The sequence below is a fragment of the Salvelinus namaycush genome, chromosome 23 (genome assembly GCF_016432855.1).
Source record: "Salvelinus namaycush isolate Seneca chromosome 23, SaNama_1.0, whole genome shotgun sequence".
Classification (NCBI taxonomy): domain Eukaryota; kingdom Metazoa; phylum Chordata; class Actinopteri; order Salmoniformes; family Salmonidae; genus Salvelinus; species Salvelinus namaycush.
This window is the reverse complement of record NC_052329.1, coordinates 43,426,235-43,446,950: the sequence shown is the minus strand read 5'-3', so window position 1 is coordinate 43,446,950 and position 20,716 is coordinate 43,426,235. Positions and strand designations below refer to the sequence as shown.

Here is a 20,716-nt window from a genome sequence, read left to right as displayed (position 1 = left end):
GGACGATGATACATTGACTGGCCAGAGGTGCTGCCAGTAAATGGACAGAGTGTGAGTGTCGCCTCTCGTTCTGTTGTTCTCCCCAAGACCCAATCCTGTGAGACTGCAGTGAGAGAAAAAAACAAGACAAGTGGGGAATACAGATAAGGTATTTGGTATTTTATTAGGATCCCCATTAGCTGTTGCAAAAGCAGCAGCAACTCTTCCTGGGGTCCACACAAAACATGACAACACAGGACATTAATAGACAAGAACAGCTCAAGGACAGAACTAAAAAGGCACACAGCCTACATATCAATACATACACACAAACTATCTAGGTCAAATAGGGGAGAGGCGTTGTGCCGTGAGGTGTTGCTTTATCTGTTTTTTAAAACCAGGTTTGCTGTTTATTTGAGCAATATGATATGGAACGGAGTTCCATGCAATAATGGCTTTATGTGATACTGTACGCTTTCTTGAATTTGGGGACTGTGAAAAGACCCCTGGGGGCATGCTGGGGTAAGTGTGTGTCAAAGCTGTGTGTAAGTTGACTATGCAAACAATTTGGGATTTTCAACACATTCATGTTTCTTATAAAAGAAGTGATGGTGTCAGTCTCTCCTCAACTTTTAGCCAAGAGAGACTGGCATGCATATGATTTATATCAGCCCTCTGACTACAATGAAGAGCAAGACGTGCCACTCTGTTCTGGGCCAGCTGCAGCTTAACTAGGTCTTTCCTTGCCGCACTGAACTACACGACTGGACAATAATCAAGATTAGACAAAACTAGAGCCTGCAAAACTTGCTTTTTTGGAGTGTGGTTTCAAAAAAGCAGAGCATCTCTTTATTACGGCCAGACCTCTCCCCATCTTTACAACTATTGAATCTATATGTTTTGACCATGATAGTTCACAATCTAAGGTAATGCCAAGTAATTTAGTCTCCTCAACTTCTTCAACAGCCACACCAGTCATTACTAGATTCAGCTGAGGTCTATAATTTAGGGAATGATTTGTACCAAATACAATGCTCTTAGTTTTAAAGACGTTCAGGTATTAAACCCCCTAGAGTCACACGGAGACATAATTTAGAATATTGAATAGCTCCCTGTGTTGATGCTACAGACTTACCGTTTCTTGTAGTGGCTGCAGCTCAATCCCCTCTTTCCGCCGATATAAAGTTAGCGGCAAAAATATATGGCAAATAGAAATCCAATATGGATGGTGTTAAGAGATAGATGGGAGGGGTTGAATGGAGCTGATAACAAGATAACACATGTAAAATACACTGTGTACGTAAAATAGCACATTCAAAAATATTTGGCAAATAGAAAACGGAATGGACAGATGGGGAGAGGTGGAGGGACTAAAAACAAACTAAATATAACTATTGTAAAATAGATTGTGTCTGTAAAATGTATATAGTATGTATAAGCTGGAAGTAGAAGCCTAAGTCTTGTTATTTATTAGTTTACTCCAATTAGGCAGGAGTGGAAATGTTTGTGTGTGTATTTCTATGTATGTAGGTATTTGTATGTATGTACACTACCATTCAAAAGTTTGGGGTCACTTAGAAATGTCTTTGTTTTTTGCCCATTAAAATGACATCAAATTGATCAGAAATACAGTGTAGACATTGTTCATGTTGTAAATGACTATTGTAGCTGGAAACGGCTGATTTTATCAGCAACCATCACCCCTGTGTTCCAATGGCACGTTGTGTTAGCTAATCCAAGTTGAACATTTTTAATTGATCATTAGAAAACCCCTTTGCAATTATGTTAGCACAGCTGAAAACTGTTGAAATTGTCTGTAAAACTCAAAACTCAAAAAAAGGAATAAGGTTTTGAAGTCGGGTTTGCCATGTAAAAATGTGTTATTCAATGCGTTTCTATGGGCTATAGCAGTAAAGGCAACATTCAATGTTTCATCAAACATTTTTTAAATATTTTTTACACCAACAGGGGTCCTAAAATTTAAAATGAAATGGCTAAATTATGCATTTTATGACTATCTTAAAACAATTCCAAATGTTAGCTGTGTAGCTATTGCATGGGCTCCTGAGTGGTGCAGCGGTCTATAAGGCACTGCATCGCAGTGCTAGAGGCGTCACTACAGACCCTGGTTCGATCCTGGGCTGTATCACATCTGGCTGTGATTGGGAGTCGCATAGGGCGACGCACAATTGGCTCAGTGTCGTCCTGGTCAGGGTTCGGACGGTGTAGGCTGTCATTGTAAATAAGAATTTGTTCTTACCTAACTTGCTAGTTAAATACAGGTTAAATAAAAAAAATATAAATAAACAATGTGCAATCTAAGGGCTTAGTTAACAGACAACCTTGGAGAATACACTTCAGTCACTTGGAGAACTGAGCACAAAGTCGGCAGACAGAGTATTGCTGAATCAAGGCGATGTGCAGTTGCTATCTGGATGGCATTGTTAAAGCAAAGAAACGCCGGTCCATTCAGAGCACATTCCAGGAGTGCACCTCTCTGCAGACCTCATACAGGCGGAATGGCATAACACTGGCGTGCAAATCTCCCTCACAGTAGATGATTTGATGGACAGTGGCAGAGAGCGCTGAGGTCAAATCCAGCAGCATTTTCACCATTATCCCAGAGATGGATTATTCTCGGCTCAGAGCTGTAGCCGACCGGCTCCTTTAACTTTTTTTCTCAGAGTCTGGAGCCAGTGTCTGCTGCCAGCCAGGGCTGGAGGATAGATAGCACTCCGTCTGTCTATCTATCTAGGCCTGGTAATCCTATCTGACAGGAGGTTGTCAGCCATTTTGCAGGAACCTGTGGTGTTTAAAACACATTACACTGAGTCCACACCACTCAACCCATCTCGTAGGGTTTAGATACATCTCTCGGTAAAACATTTCATCCTTGACCGTCTCTCTCTCCCCCCTGGAGTGGATATCCATCGAGCGGGGGAGTAGTGAGAGTGTCGGCCACTGCAGTGAAGATACAGAGAGAAAGAGAAACAGAGAGAGTCAGAGATGGAGATGGAGGCTGACTAACTCTGACACCCATCGAATGTTAGCCTCAAAACATGGAAATTTGTGGAGTGGTTGAGTTTTAAGGACTCCAACCTAAGTGTATGTAAACTTCCGACTTCAACTGTATATATAAGTTGGAGGTTTACATACACTTAGGTTGGAGTCATTAAAACTTGTTTTTCCACACATTTCTTGTTAACAAACTATAGTTTTGGCAAGTCGGTTAGGACATCTGCTTTGTGCACAACACAAGTAATTTTTCCAATAATTGTTTACAGACAGATTATTTCACTTAATCACAATTCCAGTGGGTCAGAAGTTTACATACACCAAGTTGACTGTGCCTTTAAACAGCTTTGAAAATTCCAGAAAATGATGCCATGGCTTTAGAAGCTTCTGACAGGCTAATTGACATCATTTGAGTCAATTGGAGGCGTACCTGTGGATGTATTTCAAGTCCTACCTTCAAACTCAGTGCCTCTTTGCTTGACATCATGGGGAAATTAAAAGAAATCAGCCAAGACATCAGAAAAAAATTGTAGACCTCCACAAGTCTGGTTCATCATTGGGAGCAATTTCCAAACGCCTGAAGGTACCACGTTCATCTGTACAAACAATAGTATGCAAGTATAAACACCATGGGACCACGCAGCCGTCATACCGCTCAGGAAGGAGACGCGTTCTGTCTCCTAGGGGTGAACGTACTTTGGTGCAAAAAGTGCGAATCAATCCCAGAATAACAGTAAAGGACCTTGTGAAGATGCTGGAGGAAACAGGTACAAAAGTATCTATATCCACAGTAAAACGAGTCCAATATCGACATAACCTGAAAGGCCGCTCAGCAAGGAAGAAGCCACTGCTCCAAAACCGCCATAAAAAAGATAGACTATGGTTTGCAGCTGCACATGGGGACAAAGATTGTACTTTTTGGAGAAATGTCCTCTGGTCTGATGAAACAAAAATAGAACTGTATGGCCACAATGACCATTGTTATGTTTGGAGGAAAAAGGGAGAGGCTAGCAAGCCGAAGAACACCATCCCAACCGTGAAGCACGGGGGTGGCAGCATCATGCTGTGGGGGTGCTTTGCTGCAGGAAGGACTGATGCACTTCACAAAATAGATGGCATCATGAGGTTTAGGGTTAAATGGCTTAAGGACAACAAAGTCAAGGTATTGGAGTGGCCATCACAAAGCCCTTACTTCAATCCTATAGAATATTTGTTCGCAGAACTGAAAAAGTGTGTGCGAGCAAGGAGGCCTACAAACCTGACTCAGTTACACCAGCTCTGTCAGAAGGAATGGGCCAAAATTCACCCAATTTATTGTGGGAAGCTTGTGGAAGGCTACCCGAAACGTTCGACCCAAGTTAAACAATTTAAAGGCAATGCTACCAAATACTAATTGAGTGTATGTAAACTTCTGAGCCACTGGGAATGTGATGAAAGAAATAAAAGCTGGAATAAATCACTCTACTATTATTCTGACATTTCACATTCTTAAAATAAAGTGGTGATCCAAACTGACCAAAAACAAGGCATTTTTACTAGGATTAAATGTCAGGAATTGTGAAAAACTGAGTTTAAATGTATTTGGCTAAGGTGTATGTAAACCGCCGACTTCAACTGTATGTGTAAAACAGCCGAGGTGATAGAGCAACGAACCTGGAATAAAAAACAAAATGTGTATGGGTGGAGAGAGGGTTGCATTTACAGGTTTACTCGCTCTGGATTGTCAGTACGGCATGTATTCTTTGCTATCGTGCCATCGCTGTGTCAGGGTCGATTTGGAGTTAAAATTATTTTCCCTTTATGGGTAGTGTGATGACTAAGACTTATTTTTACTTGCAGTCATTAGCGGCTGTTGGAATGCATGTTCCTTATTCCTTCTTGTTGGACTATAACAGGATATAATAAGGACTACATGAAATATGTCTCTCTGCCGATAGGCAGCGTGCATGTAAATGGACAAAAGAAAAGGTCTTGCGATATTTATAGGTACTTATCTCTTAATGTTTTCAAACAATTGGATCCAATGAACTGACAAGACTGGGCTGACATGCTCGTAGCGTTTGCTAGGACTTTCTTAATATGAGCATGAAGCTATACTATTGTGCTCTTATGAATTATAATAATATTATTTATTATTATTTTATTTTTGTGACTGTTCTCCATGTTATTTGGTTAGTTCTCTTAGGTCTTAGTGACAACAGACCTCCTAGATATGGGGGAGGTTTTAGTGGGTGGAATATTAAAGACAATTGGAGGTTTACACAGTTGCAGATACAGTATGCTTAAGAGGGCAAATATTATGGTACAGATATATAGGGGAGGTTTTAGTGGGTGGAATATTAGGACAATTGGAGGTTTACACAGTTCCAGATACAGTTTTCTTAACAGGGCAAGTACTATGGTACAACTATATGGACACTTCATCATCATGGTGCTTTTTAATGGTAAGTTTACAAACATTGGTTGTGGTAAGTATAATTGACACTTGGGTATTATTATGGTAAATGGAGAAATAAGTATAGCAAGTTATAATTATAAAAAAAGACAAAACAGGTTTTCCTGGCAAAAAGAGAAATAATATATATATTGTTTATAGGAAACTCAATCTACAAATATAGATGAGGTTGGGTGGGAAAAGGACTGGGAGGGAGAATATATATTTTGTCAGGGGCAAAGAAACTCAAAAGGAGTGATTATACTAATTAACAACAATTTTGATCTAATTGTGCAAACTCTGAAAACAGATCCTCAAGGAAGAAGGATCCTTTGAAATATGCTATTGGCCCAAAAACAGATCTGGCTAATTAATCTATATGGGCCAAATAATGATGATCCACACTTCTTCGAAAATATATATAATAATCTATTGAGCTCACAAGCAACGTATGAATATATTATGGTGGGAGATGATAATACGGTTTTAAGTACCTCAATAGATTGTAAAGGAAATCACTCTACAAACTATCACCCTCACGCACTGAAGGAGATCATGAAGATCATGGATACATTAGAACTAGTGGATATATAGAGGTTGAAAAACCCTGACCTAGTGAGATATACATGGAGGCGACTTAATTAAGTTAGCTGTCTTAAATACTTCCTGGTCTCATTCTTGCTGGCATCAAAAGTAAATACTTTAAATAATAGGATACCGAATTGGCCTGCATTTAACTCTTACAGAATTTCCATGTGGACAGGGATATTGGCAATGTTAGCAAAGCATACTGGATTACAATGTGTTCTTAACTAAAACAAAAGGATTAATAATCAACTTTTTTCTGCACAACACAGCACCAGTCAAAAAAGTTTGGACACACCTACTCATTCCAGGGTTTCTTTATTTTTACTATTTTCTACATTGTAGAATAATAGTGAAGACATCAAAACTATGAAATAACACATCATGTAGTAACCAAGAAACAAATCAACATTTATTTTATATTTGAGATTCTTCAAAGTAGCCAACCTTTGCCTTGATGACAGCTTTGTACACTCTTGGCATTCTCTCAACCAGCTTCACCTGGAATGCTTTTCCAACAGTCTTGAAGGAGTTCCCAAATATGTATGTTTGTATGTATGTTTGCGTGTGATCAGGGGTGTATTCATTCCACCGATTCTGTTAAAAACATACCTAAATTTGTCAAATAGAAACTCTTGTTTGCAACAGTTCGATTAATAATTACACCCTAGATCAGCTAGATGCATGCAAGAGTGTGCAAAGTGGTGTTGAATGTGTCCCTGTCTGTCACTGTGACATTGATTACTCCAATTTCTCTCTCAACCTGTACTACAGTGCATTCGGAAAGTGTTCAGACCCCTTCCCTTTTTCCACATTTTGTTACGTTACAGCCTTATTCTAAAATGGATTAAATCAAATACAAAAAATCATCAATCTACACACAATACCCCATAACGACAAAGCGAAAACAGGTTTAGACATTTTTGAAACTGTATAATAAAATTAAAACAGAAATCCCTTATGTAAATAGGTATTCAGACCCTTTGCTGTAAGACTCGAAATTGAGCTCAGGTGCATCCTGTTTCCATTGATCATCCTTGATATGTTTATAAAACTTGGTTGGAGTCCACTTGTGGTAAATTCAATTGATTGGACATGATTTGGAAAGGCACACACCTGTCTATATAAGGTCCCACAGTTGACAGTGCATGTCAGAACAAAAACCAAGAAATGAGGTCAAAGGAATTGTCCAGAGAGATCAGAGACAGGATTGTGTCGAATAACAGATCTAGGGAAGGGTATCAAAAAATGTCTGCAGCATTGAAGGTCCCCAAGAACACAATGGCCTCCATCCTTTTTCAATGGAAGAAGTTTTGGGGGTGACCAAGAACCCAATGGTCACTCAGTGACAGGAACTGGGAGACTAGTCAGGATCAAGGGAAAGATTAACGGAGCAAAGTACAGAGGAGATCCTTGATGAAAACCTTCTACAGAGCGCTCAGGACCTCAGACTGGGGCGAAGGTTCACCTTCCAACAGGACAAGTCTCTGAATGTCCTTGAGTGGCCCAGCCAGAGCCCGGACTTGAACCCGATCGAGCATCTCTGGAGAGACCTGAATATAGCTGGGCAGCGATGCTCCCCATCCAACCTGACAGAGCTTGAGAGGCTCTGCAGAGAAGAATGGGAGAAACTCCCCAAATACAGGTGTGCCAAGCTTGTAGCATCATAGCAAAGAAGACTCTAGGCTGTAATCACTGCCAAAGGTGCTTCAACAGTAAAGTGTCTGAATTATGTAAAATGTGATATTTCATTTATTTGTTTTGCTTTGTCATTATGGGGTATTGTGTGTAGATTGATGAGGGGGACAAAACAATTTAATCAACTTTTGAATAAGGCTGTAAAGTAACAATGCATTATATGTATCGAATAGAAATCTAAAGTTGAATGTGTTTCCATCACATTTTCAATTATACCGATAGTTTTGTCACAAACGGTGCCTACTCTGGTCTTGGGAACCTGCGCTCTAGCCAACAACTCGCAGATATAGTGCAGGTAAACTAGTCTAGTAACATGATGAGATTATTATGGATAAGAAAGAGGATATTTTTATTTGTCAAATGGCAGCATCAATCATCATCAATCATCACCAACATCAATCATCATGTCACCAGAATAAGACCCTTGATATTCTTTGGAAAGCAGCATCAAGCTCATTACTCCGTAAAGTTCCTCATAACTTATTTCCCTTATAGCCTAATAAACTGCACGCTTTACCAAGTCGTAGCGGGAGGACCACACACCACATCATCGCGCAACTTCAAGTTTATTTCGATATGATTATTATGCTGAACAAAAATAAACACATGTTTTATGAGCTGAAATAAAAGAACCCAGAAATGTTCCACACACACACACACACACACACACAGACAGACAGATCCAGCTCCATCAGCAGCAGATGTTAATTTACCCTGAACAAAAATATAAACGCAACATGTTAAGTGTTGGTCCCATGTTTCATGACTTTAAATAAAAGATCCCAGAAATGTTGCATACGCACAAAAAGCTTATTTCTCTCAAATGTTGTGCACAAATTTGTTTACATTCCTGTTAGTGAGCATGAACTCAGATAGAGTTCAGTGTGTCAAATCGGAGGGCCTGTTCTCCTTACCTCTGGCAGTCTCTATGGGTGTACCACAGGGTTCAATTCTCGGGCCGACTCTTTTCTCTGTATATATCAACGATGTTGCTCTTGCTGAGGGTGATTCCCTGATCCACCTCTACGCAGACGACACCATTCTGTATACATCTGGCCCTTCTTTGGACACCGTGTTAACAAACCTCCAAACGAGCTTCAATGCCATACAACACTCCTTCCGTGGCCTCCAACTGCTTTTAAAAGCTAATAAAACTAAATGCATGCTCTTCAACCGATCGCTGCCCGCACCCGCCCGCCCGACTAGCATCACTACTCTGGACGGTTCTGACTTAGAATATGTGGACAACTACAAATACCTAGGTGTCTGACTAGACTGTAAACTCTCCTTCCAGACTCATATTAAACATCTCCAATCCAAAATTTTAATTAATTTCGCAACAAAGCCTCCTTCACTCATGCTGCAAAACATACCCTCGTAAAACTGACTATCCTACCGATCCTCGACTTCGGCGATGTCATTTACAAAATAGCCTCCAAAACTCTACTAGGCAAGCTGGATGCAGTCTATCACAGTGCCATATGTTTTGTCACCAAAGCCCCATATACCACCCACCACTGCGACCTGTATGCTCTCGTCGGCTGGCACTTGCTACATATTTGTCGCCAAATCCCACCAGCTCCAGGTGATCTATAAAACTTTGCTAGGTAACGCTCCGCCTTATCTCCACCCGTAGCACGCGCTCCAGCAGGTATATTTCACTGGTCATCCCCAAAGCCAACACCTCCTTTGGCGCCTTTCTTCCCAGTTCTCTGCTGCCAATGACTGGAACGAATTGCAAAAATCGCTGAAGTTGGAGACATATCTCCCTCACTAACTTTAAGCATCAGCTATCTGAGCAACTTACCGATCGCTGCAGCTGTACAGTACACAGCCCATCTGTAAATAGCCCATCCAAACAACCACCTCATCCCCATATTGTTTTTATAACTTCTTTGCCCTTTTGCACACCAGTATTTCTACTTGCACATCATCATCTGCACATCTATCACTCCAGGGTTAATTTGCTAATTTGTAATTACGCTACTATGGCCTATTTATTGTCTTACCTCCTTAAGCCATTTTCACACACTGTATAGACGTTCTATTGTGTTATTGACTGTACGTTTGTTTATTTCATGTGTAACTCTGTGTTGTTGTTTGTGTCGCACTGCTTTACTTTATCTTGGCCAGGTCGCAGTTGCAAATGAGAACTTGTTCTCAACTGGCCTACCTGGTTAAATAAAGGTGAAATAAAAAATGTAAAAATATCCTATGCCAAGATAATAATCCACCTGACAGCATGTGGCATATCAAGATTAAACAGCAAGATCATTACACATGTGCACCTTGTGCTGGGGACAATATAAGGCCACTTTTGTCACACAACACAATGTCACAGATGTCTAAAGTTTTGAGGGAGTGTGCAACTGGCATGCTGACTGCAGGAATGTCCACCAGAGCTGGTGGCAGAGAATTTAATGTTAATTTCTCCACCATAAGCCGCCTCCAACGTCATTTTAGATAACTTTGCAGTAAGTCCAACCAGCTTCACAACCGCAAACCACATGTATGGGGTCGTGTGGGCGAGCGGTTTACTGATGTCAACATTGTGAACAGAGTGCCCCATGGTGGCGATGGGGTTATGGTATGGTCAGGCAAAAGCTACAGACAACGAACACAATTGCCTTTTATTGATGGCAATTTGAATGCACAGAGATACCGTGACGAGATCCTGAGGCCCGTTGTCGTGCCAGTCATCCGCAGCCATCACCTCATGTTTCAGCATGATAATGCACCGCCCCATGTCACAAGGATCTGTACACAATTCCTGGAATTGTAGCATGTAGCACTTATATTTTTTGTTCAGTATATACATTTTTGCGCATAAAAGGTGTTTCCACCTCCATTTCTCCCATAATTAATTTTACAGACACAAAACGATCCCACCATGTCGAACAAACAAATGATGTTTCCATCCCAGCTGTCGTGATTTTGTTTTATATGGTAGGACTTTACTCGCATAAAAAAAACATTAGTGAAATGGATTCTCAAAGCAAACAAAGTTTGGAGTCAAATAAAGATCCTTTGAAGCTTAAGCCAGTGGTCAAAGTCTGTTGGCTGTGACTGCAGCTCGAGCCGCATAGACAAATGCAAACAAGAGGCAACCCTCCTTTAGATTCCACTCTTAGTTTTTTACACCTTGTGATTTTTTCCCTCTGCCTGGCACTGTTTTAAACTGTTAAAAGTCAGATGAAAAAATATTATATAAAACTGTGAACGTATGTGGGAGGACAAAATGGGGAGGCAGAAACTGCTGACAGAAGGTAAACAAAGAGAATTTTCCGGGGGAGAGAGTGTGAAGCTAAGCAGCTCCGCCACAAGCGCTTCTGTCAGTTCCCCTCACACTGATAACAATTATAGTGACTGAACACCCTCATTATTTATTGAGAGGCGAGTACACAGGACTGATTGAAAACAAAAAAAGGAAAACAACAGCAAGAGCAACAGTAAAGGATCCACTATTTGAGGGCGAGAAAAATAAGAGAAAAAGGGTATGGATTTGTAGTGATAGCGGAGATTTGACCAGGAGGCCATTGATCAAGCGGTTGATAGAGAACAGACAATCTTTGGGTTTGATTCAGGTTGCTTAAGAAATCAAAACCTTTAATAGGGGTTGATGAGAGAACTGGGTAGAAATATGAGAAGCATACAAATCAGCCCAAATTAGTAACAGGCACCCAAATAAAACCTGAGTGAAAATAGCATAACTGTGGCACCATGACGCAATGAACCAAAAAAAGTATCCTTACCTGGGAGCCTTGTCTTGAGCTGCTGGTGGCAATGATGGCAGGAACTTCAAAGAACGAGAGAAAAAGAAAATCACAAATCAAACACTGAAAGCCTGACAATGAATTATTTATTTATTTAATTTAACCTTTAACTAAGCAAGTCAAACCATTTAGACTGGTTGACAGAAATCTGCACCAAAGATATACAGTGGGGCGAACAAGTATTTGATACACTGCCAGAAAATCACATTGTATGATTTTTAAGTAATTAATTTGCATTTTATTGCATGACATAAGTATTTGATACATCAGAAAAGCAGAACTTAATATTTGGTACAGAAACCTTTGTTTGAAATTACAGAGATCATACATTTCCTGTGGTTCTTGACCAGGTTTGCACACACTGCAGCAGGGATTTTGGCCCACTCCTCCATACAGACCTTCTCCAGATCCTTCAGGTTTCGGGGCTGTCGCTGGGCAATACGGACTTTCAGCTCCCTCCAAAGCTTTTCTATTGGGTTCAGGTCTGGAGACTGGCTAGGCCACTCCAGGACCTTGAGATGCTTCTTACGGAGCCACTCCTTAGTTGCCCTGGCTGTGTGTTTCGGGTCGTTGTCATGCTGGAAGACCCAGCCACAACCCATCTTCAATGCACTTACTGAGGGAAGGAGGTTGTTGGCCAAGATCTCGCGATACATGGCCCCATCCATCCTCTCCTCAATACGGTGCAGTCGTCCTGTCCCCTTTGCAGAACAGCATCCCCAAAGAATGATGTTTCCACCTCCATGCTTCACGGTTGGGATGGTGTTCTTGGGGTTGTACTCATCCTTCTTCTTCCTCCAAACACGGCGAGTGGAGTTTAGACCAAAAAGCTCTATTTTTGTCTCATCAGACCACATGACCTTCTCCCATTCCTCCTCTGGATCATTCAGATGGTCATTGACAAACTTCAGACGGGCCTGGACATGCACTGGCTTGAGCAGGGGGACCTTGCGTGCGCTGCAGGATTTTAATCCATGACGGCGTAGTGTGTTACTAATGGTTTTCTTTGAGACTGTGGTCCCAGCTCTCTTCAGGTCATTGATAAGGTCCTGCCGTGTAGTTCTGGGCTGATCCCTCACCTTCCTCATGATCATTGATGCCCCACGAGGTGAGATCTTGCATGGAGCCCCAGACCGAGGGTGATTGACCATCATCTTGAACTTCTTCCATTTTCTAATAATTGCGCCAACAGTTGTTGCCTTCTCACCAAGCTGCTTGCCTATTGTCCTGTAGCCCATCCCAGCCTTGTGCAGGTCTACAATTTTATGCCTGATGTCCTTACACAGCTCTCTAGTCTTGGTCATTGTGGAGAGGTTGGAGTCTGTTTGATTGAGAGTGTGGACAGGTGTCTTTTATACAGGTAACGAGTTCAAACAGGTGCAGTTAATACAGGTAATGAGTGGAGAACAGGAGGGCTTCTTAAAGAAAAACTAACAGGTCTGTGAGAGCCGGAATTCTTACTGGTTGGTAGGTGATCAAATACTTATGTCATGCAATAAAATGCAATTAATTACTTAAAAATCATACAATGTGATTTTCTGGGTTTTTGTTTTAGATTCCGTCTCTCACAGTTGAAGTGTACCTATGATAAAAATTACAGACCTCTACATGCTTTGTAAGTAGGAAAACCTGCAAAATCGGCAGTGTATCAAATACTTGTTCTCCCCACTGTATATTGTCCCGAGGGGTTTATAGTCACGACTCTAATCAGTATAGAGGAACCTGCCTAATGAAACATCATTGGGGCCCATCATAGCAGAAAGGTTAGTTAGTAGGAGATTTAACAGACCCTCAGGGAGGAAGCTCTTTCCCGTGTGTGTCTGTGTTTGTTTCTGATAGTACGCAGTCTGTGTGCACCACCATTCATCTATGAAAGTTTGCAATTAGACCATGGGTAGCCTATATCCAATTTTAATGCTATCGATTCAATGCAAAAGGAGCCTTCGCATGAGGATTCCAAATCAATACTGAGGATCAAAACAGCAGTTTGGAGAATATATTTCTATACTAGTCAATTCGACATTAGCTGGCTGCTGTGTGTGTGTGTGTGTGTGTGTGTGTGTGTGTGTTGGGGCTTCTAACAGCTTCATATCTAAATGTAATCACCAGATAGAGCTGAAGAGTCACATTTCCCGTGTTGTGTAAAATAGCCTTCCGAGGCTCAAACACACAGAGAGAGGGAGAGAGAGATAAAGAGAGAGGTGTTGATTAAGAAGCAGGAGCCCTAGTCTGAGGGGAAGCCAGCCAGGACACAGAATATAGCCTTATGAATATACTACTGCCTAGCACAGGCCTGGGCAACTCCAGTCCTCGGGGGCCTGATTGGTGTCACACTTTTCCCCCAGTCCCAGCTAACAAACCTGACTCCAATAATGAACTAATAATGATCTTCAGTTAAAAATGCAATTAGTTTAAAATCAGGTGTGTTTGCTAGGGATGGGGGAAAAGTGTAAGACCAATCAGGCCGCCGAGGCCTATACTTTATATGTAGTTAACACCACTAAACATTTTCCACATCTGTGTTGTAGATTCCATATTATAAACTGGGTGGTTCGAGCTCGGAATGCTGATTGGCGTTGCGTTGTGCCTAAGAACATCCCTGGCCGCATACCACACCCCCTCGTGCCTTATTGCCTACATTTTTTGGGAATATGCATTTTTACAGTATGTGAATCTGTGGCAATAGAAACGCAACCTCGGCATTGCTAGTGACATCTTCTTACCAACTGAGCCACACGGGAGATTCATTTCATCAACCAACCCACACATTATGTACACTGAGAAAGAGTCAATCGTTTCTACCTACAACTACTAAAGATTCATTCCTCTACTGAATAATGAGGAAATTAGCAAATGATGGTGCACTGCGTTATTGTTTCATGTTAAAGACATGGCAGCTAATTGTAATGGAGCGAATGTATTGTAATATGGTGAATTATACGGAATTGGGAAGCCAAGATTCATGAAATATGAATTCATGAGTACAAAACGCTTGTTGAATCATATCATTCTATCCAACCTTGATGGCCTATCAGCAGGACAATAGACCCTTACCGAGTTAACCAAATGCATTGTTTTCTAACCACATCTGGATGGATCCATAACGAATTACTATGGGAATAAATATGACCGAATGACAGAAATATTGGAATAAAGTAGGCTAATGAAGGCAACAAATAGTTGGAACACCCAAAGTCATCCAATTGTTATAATAGGATTTGCAGCAATAGCCTAATAGCAATAGCCTGTGGTCAACTATTTCAGCACCGTTTCACGCTGCTCTGAGACAAGCATGGGGACTGGTCTTGATAAATCAATGAGATTATTATGTTCACTGAATCTCCGGTTGGGCCAGTCACGTTGTACAGTGCCATATTTTCCTAACGGAAACCCTGAGGGTTTCGTTTTTCTTGGAAAAGAAACAATAAACAAATGAATTAGCTAAATGAATTAAGCTATCCCATATACTATGTTCTTACAAAAAGTTTTAAATTCTCTAGTACAGCCAATATTAAAACAGTCAAATGCTTCTCAAAGATGCCTTCTGGTGGTCTAACTAACACTAACCAGCATTATGGCAACAATGGCTGACACTTAAATAACGTGCCATAGAATTCTGCAGCAGCCCGCAAGGTGTTCTGCAATACGACACAATTTTTAAAAGGAAGAACCACTGTATGTCCATTTGCCCTACACCGTTTCACCCACACAGTAACATTGGGAAGGAAACAATGCATTTTCTCAGTGACAATCCAGCAGTGTCCCCATCATTTCAACTGGACAGATGTTCAATAGGGCATGGAAAACAAACATTTGAGTTTCTTATTGAAAACACCTGAAGTGCTCAGATTAGAATGCCATTTTTTTTTTTTAAACCTTGTTACATTTCCAAGCAAGAAACCAAAAATTGCCACTCAAACAGAAGGGGGGGGGAACTATCAAAGAGTCACCAACAACAAACAAAACAAGTGCAGTTCTAGGAGGGCTTCTGAAAGACACTCAAGGGGGTGTCCACTAGCAACAACAAATGGGACCTAAAAGACACCCATATTGAGGGCCCACTAAATTTGCCCAAGAGAAGGCAAACAAAATTAAAACTCACACCTGTGCAGGCACAGGTGAAACACCTTCTGTCATATGAGATGACAAGGCAGCACAGGTGTAACATATACTGACTAACGAGGTGACACCAATCGGTGTGCCCAACTTGCTAACGTCCAACCTAAAAATATACAGTACCAGTCAAAGGTTTGTACACAACTACTCACTCAAGGGTTTTCTTTATTTTTACTATTTTCTACATTGTAGAATAATAGTGAAGACATCAACATTATGAAATAACACATATGGAATCACGTAGTAACCAAGAAAGTGTTAAACAAATCAAAATATATTTTATCATTTAGATTCTTCAAAGTAGCCACCCTTTGCCTTGATGACAGCTTTGCACACTCTTGGCATTCTCTCAACCAGTTTCATGAGGAATGCTTTTCCAACAGTCTTGAATGAGTTCCCACATATGCTGAGCACTTGTTGGCTGCGTTTCCTTCTCTCTGCCGTCCAACTCATCCCAAACCATCTCAATTGGGTTGAGGTTTGGTGATTGTGGAGGCCAGGTCATCTGATGCAGCACTCCATCACTCTCCTTGGTCAAATAGCCCTTACACAACCCGGAGGTGTGTTGGGTCATTGTTCTGTTGAAAAACAAATGACAGTCCCACTAAGCGCAAACCAGATGGGATGGCGTATTATTGCAGAATGCTGTGGGAGCCATGCTGGTTAAGTGCGCCTTGAATTCTAAATAAATCACAGACAGTGTCACCAGCAAAGCACCCCCACACCATAACATTCTCCGCCATGCTTCCTGGTGGGAACCACACATGTGGAGATCATCCGTTAACCTACTCTGCGCCTCACAAAGACACGGCGGTTGGAACCAAATATCCCAAATTTGGACTCATCAGACCAAGACAGATTTCCACCGGTCTAATGTCCATTGCTCGTGTTTCTTGGCCTAAGCAAGTCTCCTCCTCTTATTGGTGTCCTTTAGTACTGGTTTCTTTGCAGCAATTCGACCATGAAGGCCTGATTCATGCAGTCTCCTCTGAACAGTTGATGTTGAGATGTGTCTGTTACTTGATCTCTGAAGCATTTATTTGGGCTGTAATCTACGGTGCAGTTAACTTTAATGAACGTGCCTCCCGGGTGGCGCAGTGGTCTAGGGCACTGCATCGCAGTGCTAACTGCGCCACCAGAGTCTCTGGGTTCGCGCCCAGGCTCTGTCGCAGCCGGCCGCGACCGGGAGGTCCGTGGGGCGACGCACAATTGGCATAGCGTCGTCCGGGTTAGGGAGGGTTTGGCCGGTAGGGATATCCTTGTCTCATCGCGCTCCAGCGACTCCTGTGGCGGGCCGGGCGCAGTGCGCGCTAACCAAGGGGGCCAGGTACACGGTGTTTCCTCCGACACATTGGTGCGGCTGGCTTCCGGGTTGGAGGCGCGCTGTGTTAAGAAGCAGTGCGGCTTGGTTGGGTTGTGCTTCGGAGGACGCATGGCGTTCGACCTTCGTCTCTCCCGAGCCCGTACGGGAGTTGTAGCGATGAGACAAGATAGTAATTACTAGCGATTGGATACCACGGAAATTGGGGAGAAAATGGGATAAAAAATTAAAAATTTAAAATAATAAAAAAAATAATTAATGAACGTATCCTCTGCAGCAGCGGTAACTCTGGGTCTTCCTTTCCTGTGTCAGTCCTCATGAGAGTCAGTTTCATCATGGCGCTTGATAGTTTTTGCAACTGCACTTGAAGAAACTTTCAAAGTTCTTGACATTTTTCGAATTGACTGACATTCATGTCTTAAAGTAATGATGGACTGTCATTTCTCTCTGCTTATTTGAGATGTTTTTGACATAATATGGACTTGGTCTTTTACCAAATAGGGCTATCTTCTGTATACCACCCCTACCGTGTCACAACACAACTGATTGTCTCAAACGCATTAAGGAAAGAAACTCCACAATTGAACTTTTAACAAGGCACACCTGTTAATTGAAATGCATTCCAGGTGCCTACCTCATGAAGCTCGTTGAGAGAACGCCAAGAATGTGCAAAGCTGCTCCGTTCATCTTTCCCTCAATTCTGACTAGTCTCCCAGTCCCTGCCGATGACAAACATCCCCACAGCATGATGCTGCTACCACCATGCTTCACCGATGGTGCCTTGTTTCCTCCAGATGTGACACTTGGCATTCATGCCAAAGAGTTCAGTCATGGTTTCATCAGACCAGATAATCTTGTTTCTCATTGTCTGCGAGTCCTTTAGGTGCCTTTTGGAAAACTCCCAAGTGGGCTGTCATGTGCCTTTTACTGAGGAGTGGCTTACGTCTGGCCACTCTACCATAAATGCCTGATTGGTGGAGTGCTGCAGAGATGGTTGTCCTTCTGGAAGTTTCTCCCATCTCCACAGAGGTACTCTGGAACTCTGTAAGAGTGACCATCAGGTTCTTGTTCACCTCCCTGACCAAGGCCCTTCCCCCACGATTGCTCAGTTTGGCCGGGCGGCCAGCTCTAGGAAGAGTCTTGGTGGTTCCAAACTTCTTACATATCAGAATGATGGAGGCCACTGCAGACATTTTTTGGTACCCTTCCCCAGATCTGTGCCTCGACACCGCTATGGACAATTCCTTCGTCCTCACAGTTTGGTTTTTGCTCTGACATGCACTGTCAACTGTGGGACCTTATATAGACAGGTGTGCCTTTCCAAATAATGTTCAATCAATTGAATTTACCACAGGTAGACTCCAATAAAGTTGTAGAAACATCTCAAGGATGATCAATGGAAACAGGATGCACTTGAGGTCAATTTCGAGTCTCATAGCAAAGGGTCTGAATACTTATGTAAATAAGGTATGTTTTTTATTTTTTCTAAAAACATGTTTTCACTTAGTCACTATGAGGTATTGAGTGTAGATTGATGAGTAAAAAAAATTCAATAATTTAAAACATTTTAGAATAAGGCTGTAACATAACAAAATGTGGAAAAGGTCAAGGGGTCTGAATACTTTCCGAATGCACTGTATATACATGGCTTCAGATCAAACTCTACATTGGGACTGAAAGGAGCATTGGGACTGAAAGATCCAGGCCGCCTCTTGTTTTAACAATAAGTTGTCAAGGTCCCTCCCTCTCTTAGGGAGGGTGACGTGTTCGATGCCGATATAGCGAAGGGATGAAATAGAGTTGTTTGCTTTTAAAAAGTGGGCCGCAACTGGGTACGTCGATTTTCTGCACCTAATGGTGCTACGATGCTCAGAGATTCTTACTTTTAGTTTGCGCTTTGTTTTGCTCACATAATTTTTACCACAAGGACAAGTTATAAGATAAATAACGGCCTTAGCGGAGTATGTGATAACAACTTTGATTGGGAACTGTTTCCCTGTTTGGGGCATAGGCGGAAATCCCAGGGGGGACGGGGGCGACACAACCCCCCCACCCTGGGAAAAATATGAGTTGTCCCACCCAATATATCACTGTAAACATAACTATGTAATTTAAAAAATATTAATAATATGCAATGAAAGCACTTGTGCTGATTATAGACACTTAATGGCGCGTTTTTAAGTCTCTAAACATTGCGACCCCCGCTCACAATGGTTTGATCCACTGCCTCCCACCCTCCCAGCCCTCAGCAGTGGCACATGATGCAGGTACAGTGCATGTGTGGGAATCTGACAGTCTGTCATTGGTGGCTGACCTCCAGTTAGTAGTTCAAAGGATATGTTAGACATTTCTTTACTTCTACCACTCAATACAATAAAACACATTTATAAACATCACCAGTCATCATTTTCGCTGCATTGAATTACAGGTCACTCTTTATGTTAGCTAGCATTTAGCTGACATTTTCTAGCTAGCTACAGTAACATCAACCAGTGTTTGCAGTTGTTTGAATTTGAGTCAATGAGAGGAGCTAGCAATGCAATGTAGTGTTCCTTAGCTGGCAAGGTGACAGAGTGTTCATGTTTACCATCTGAAAGGCACTCAATGCATGCAGCTAACGTGAGGTTAATCCAGTCAATCGCACCATAGCGATGTTTTATGTTGGTAGGGTTCACACACACAATAGCTGAATTTGCAGAGCTAGCGAGCAAACCGATGGCGCAAACTAAAGCAAAAAGATGAAGTATTTGCTATCGTTAGTTTATTCCAAGATCAGCATGCAGCTGTAGTGCATGCTGATAAGGTTACCGATAAACTGAACTCCAAATTGAACAGAACTATACTCTCTTCCAACACTGTCTTAAATATCTTTAATGGTCTCGTTGCAAAAGCTAAATTGTCGCTAGGGGACTTTGAAGCACCTGTGCGCCAATCCTGGCGTAAACTGACGATAGCAAAGATTATAGCAAACACAACAGTAACGGAATTATTGCTGGCTAGCTCTGCAAATTCAGATATTGTGGGAGCCAATATAAATCGATAACAAACTATATTAAAATTGCAAAAGGTTTCAGCATACGTTGTGTAAATGGTGAACTCATTCAGCTGTCAATCCTTGTCACTGCAATCCGTTTCACATTTGCTTGCTGGTTAGCTAGCTACCTGGTAGATCGAAGCCCATCTCGTACTGTAAATAACCTGCACACTGTGTGTGTGTGTGTGTGTGTGTGTGTGTGTGTGTGCGTAGCCAGCCAGCCAGGTAGAAAAATGACAGAAAAAAGACAGACACGAGAGCATTTTTCAGTACACCAAAACGAAAAGTAAGAACCCTAGTAGCCTAATATCTCAAAGTCTAGTTGATAAAATGTTCATAAGAAAGAAGTGAAATGCTAATGGAAATGTTTCATAATGATGTCATTAGGCAGAGTAGGCAACAGATGGCACACAGACAGCAGACCTGGGGACAGACTGGCAGGGACAGACTGGCAGAGACAGGGAGTCTCAGGTAAGTTTGTTGAGTCTTTGTTTAACAACATTTTGAAAGGTTCCCTCTTTTTTAGACTTGCAAAATAGGGACACAATTGGACAATGCCATGGATACCCCCACTCTCAACTTAAACTGGTGACTGAACCAAGATTAGTTTATGGCAATGGTATTGCTGTTGTGATTAATTGTGTAGTTTTGGGTACCGGTAGTTAGGAGTATGGCAAACACCTTATTTATTTTCTAGGAGACAGACTGTGAGTCAGTGAGGGTGGTGAAAGAGCCAGGGAGAGAGACTTCAGAGGACAGTG

The 20,716-nt window shown here is 41.8% G+C and overlaps 1 protein-coding gene across 3 annotated transcripts in view; it reads right to left on the bottom strand.

Moving 5' to 3' along the window:
• Window positions 1–20,716, bottom strand: part of LOC120018461 (beta-1,3-glucosyltransferase-like) — a 148,950-nt gene that overhangs the window by 110,270 nt on the left and 17,964 nt on the right. For all 3 annotated transcript variants that reach the window (XM_038961681.1, XM_038961682.1, XM_038961683.1), the window contains exon 2: window positions 11,464–11,507. In XM_038961681.1, coding sequence (XP_038817609.1) covers window positions 11,464–11,507 — 44 coding nt within the window. The remainder of the gene's footprint in view (window positions 1–11,463; window positions 11,508–20,716) is intronic.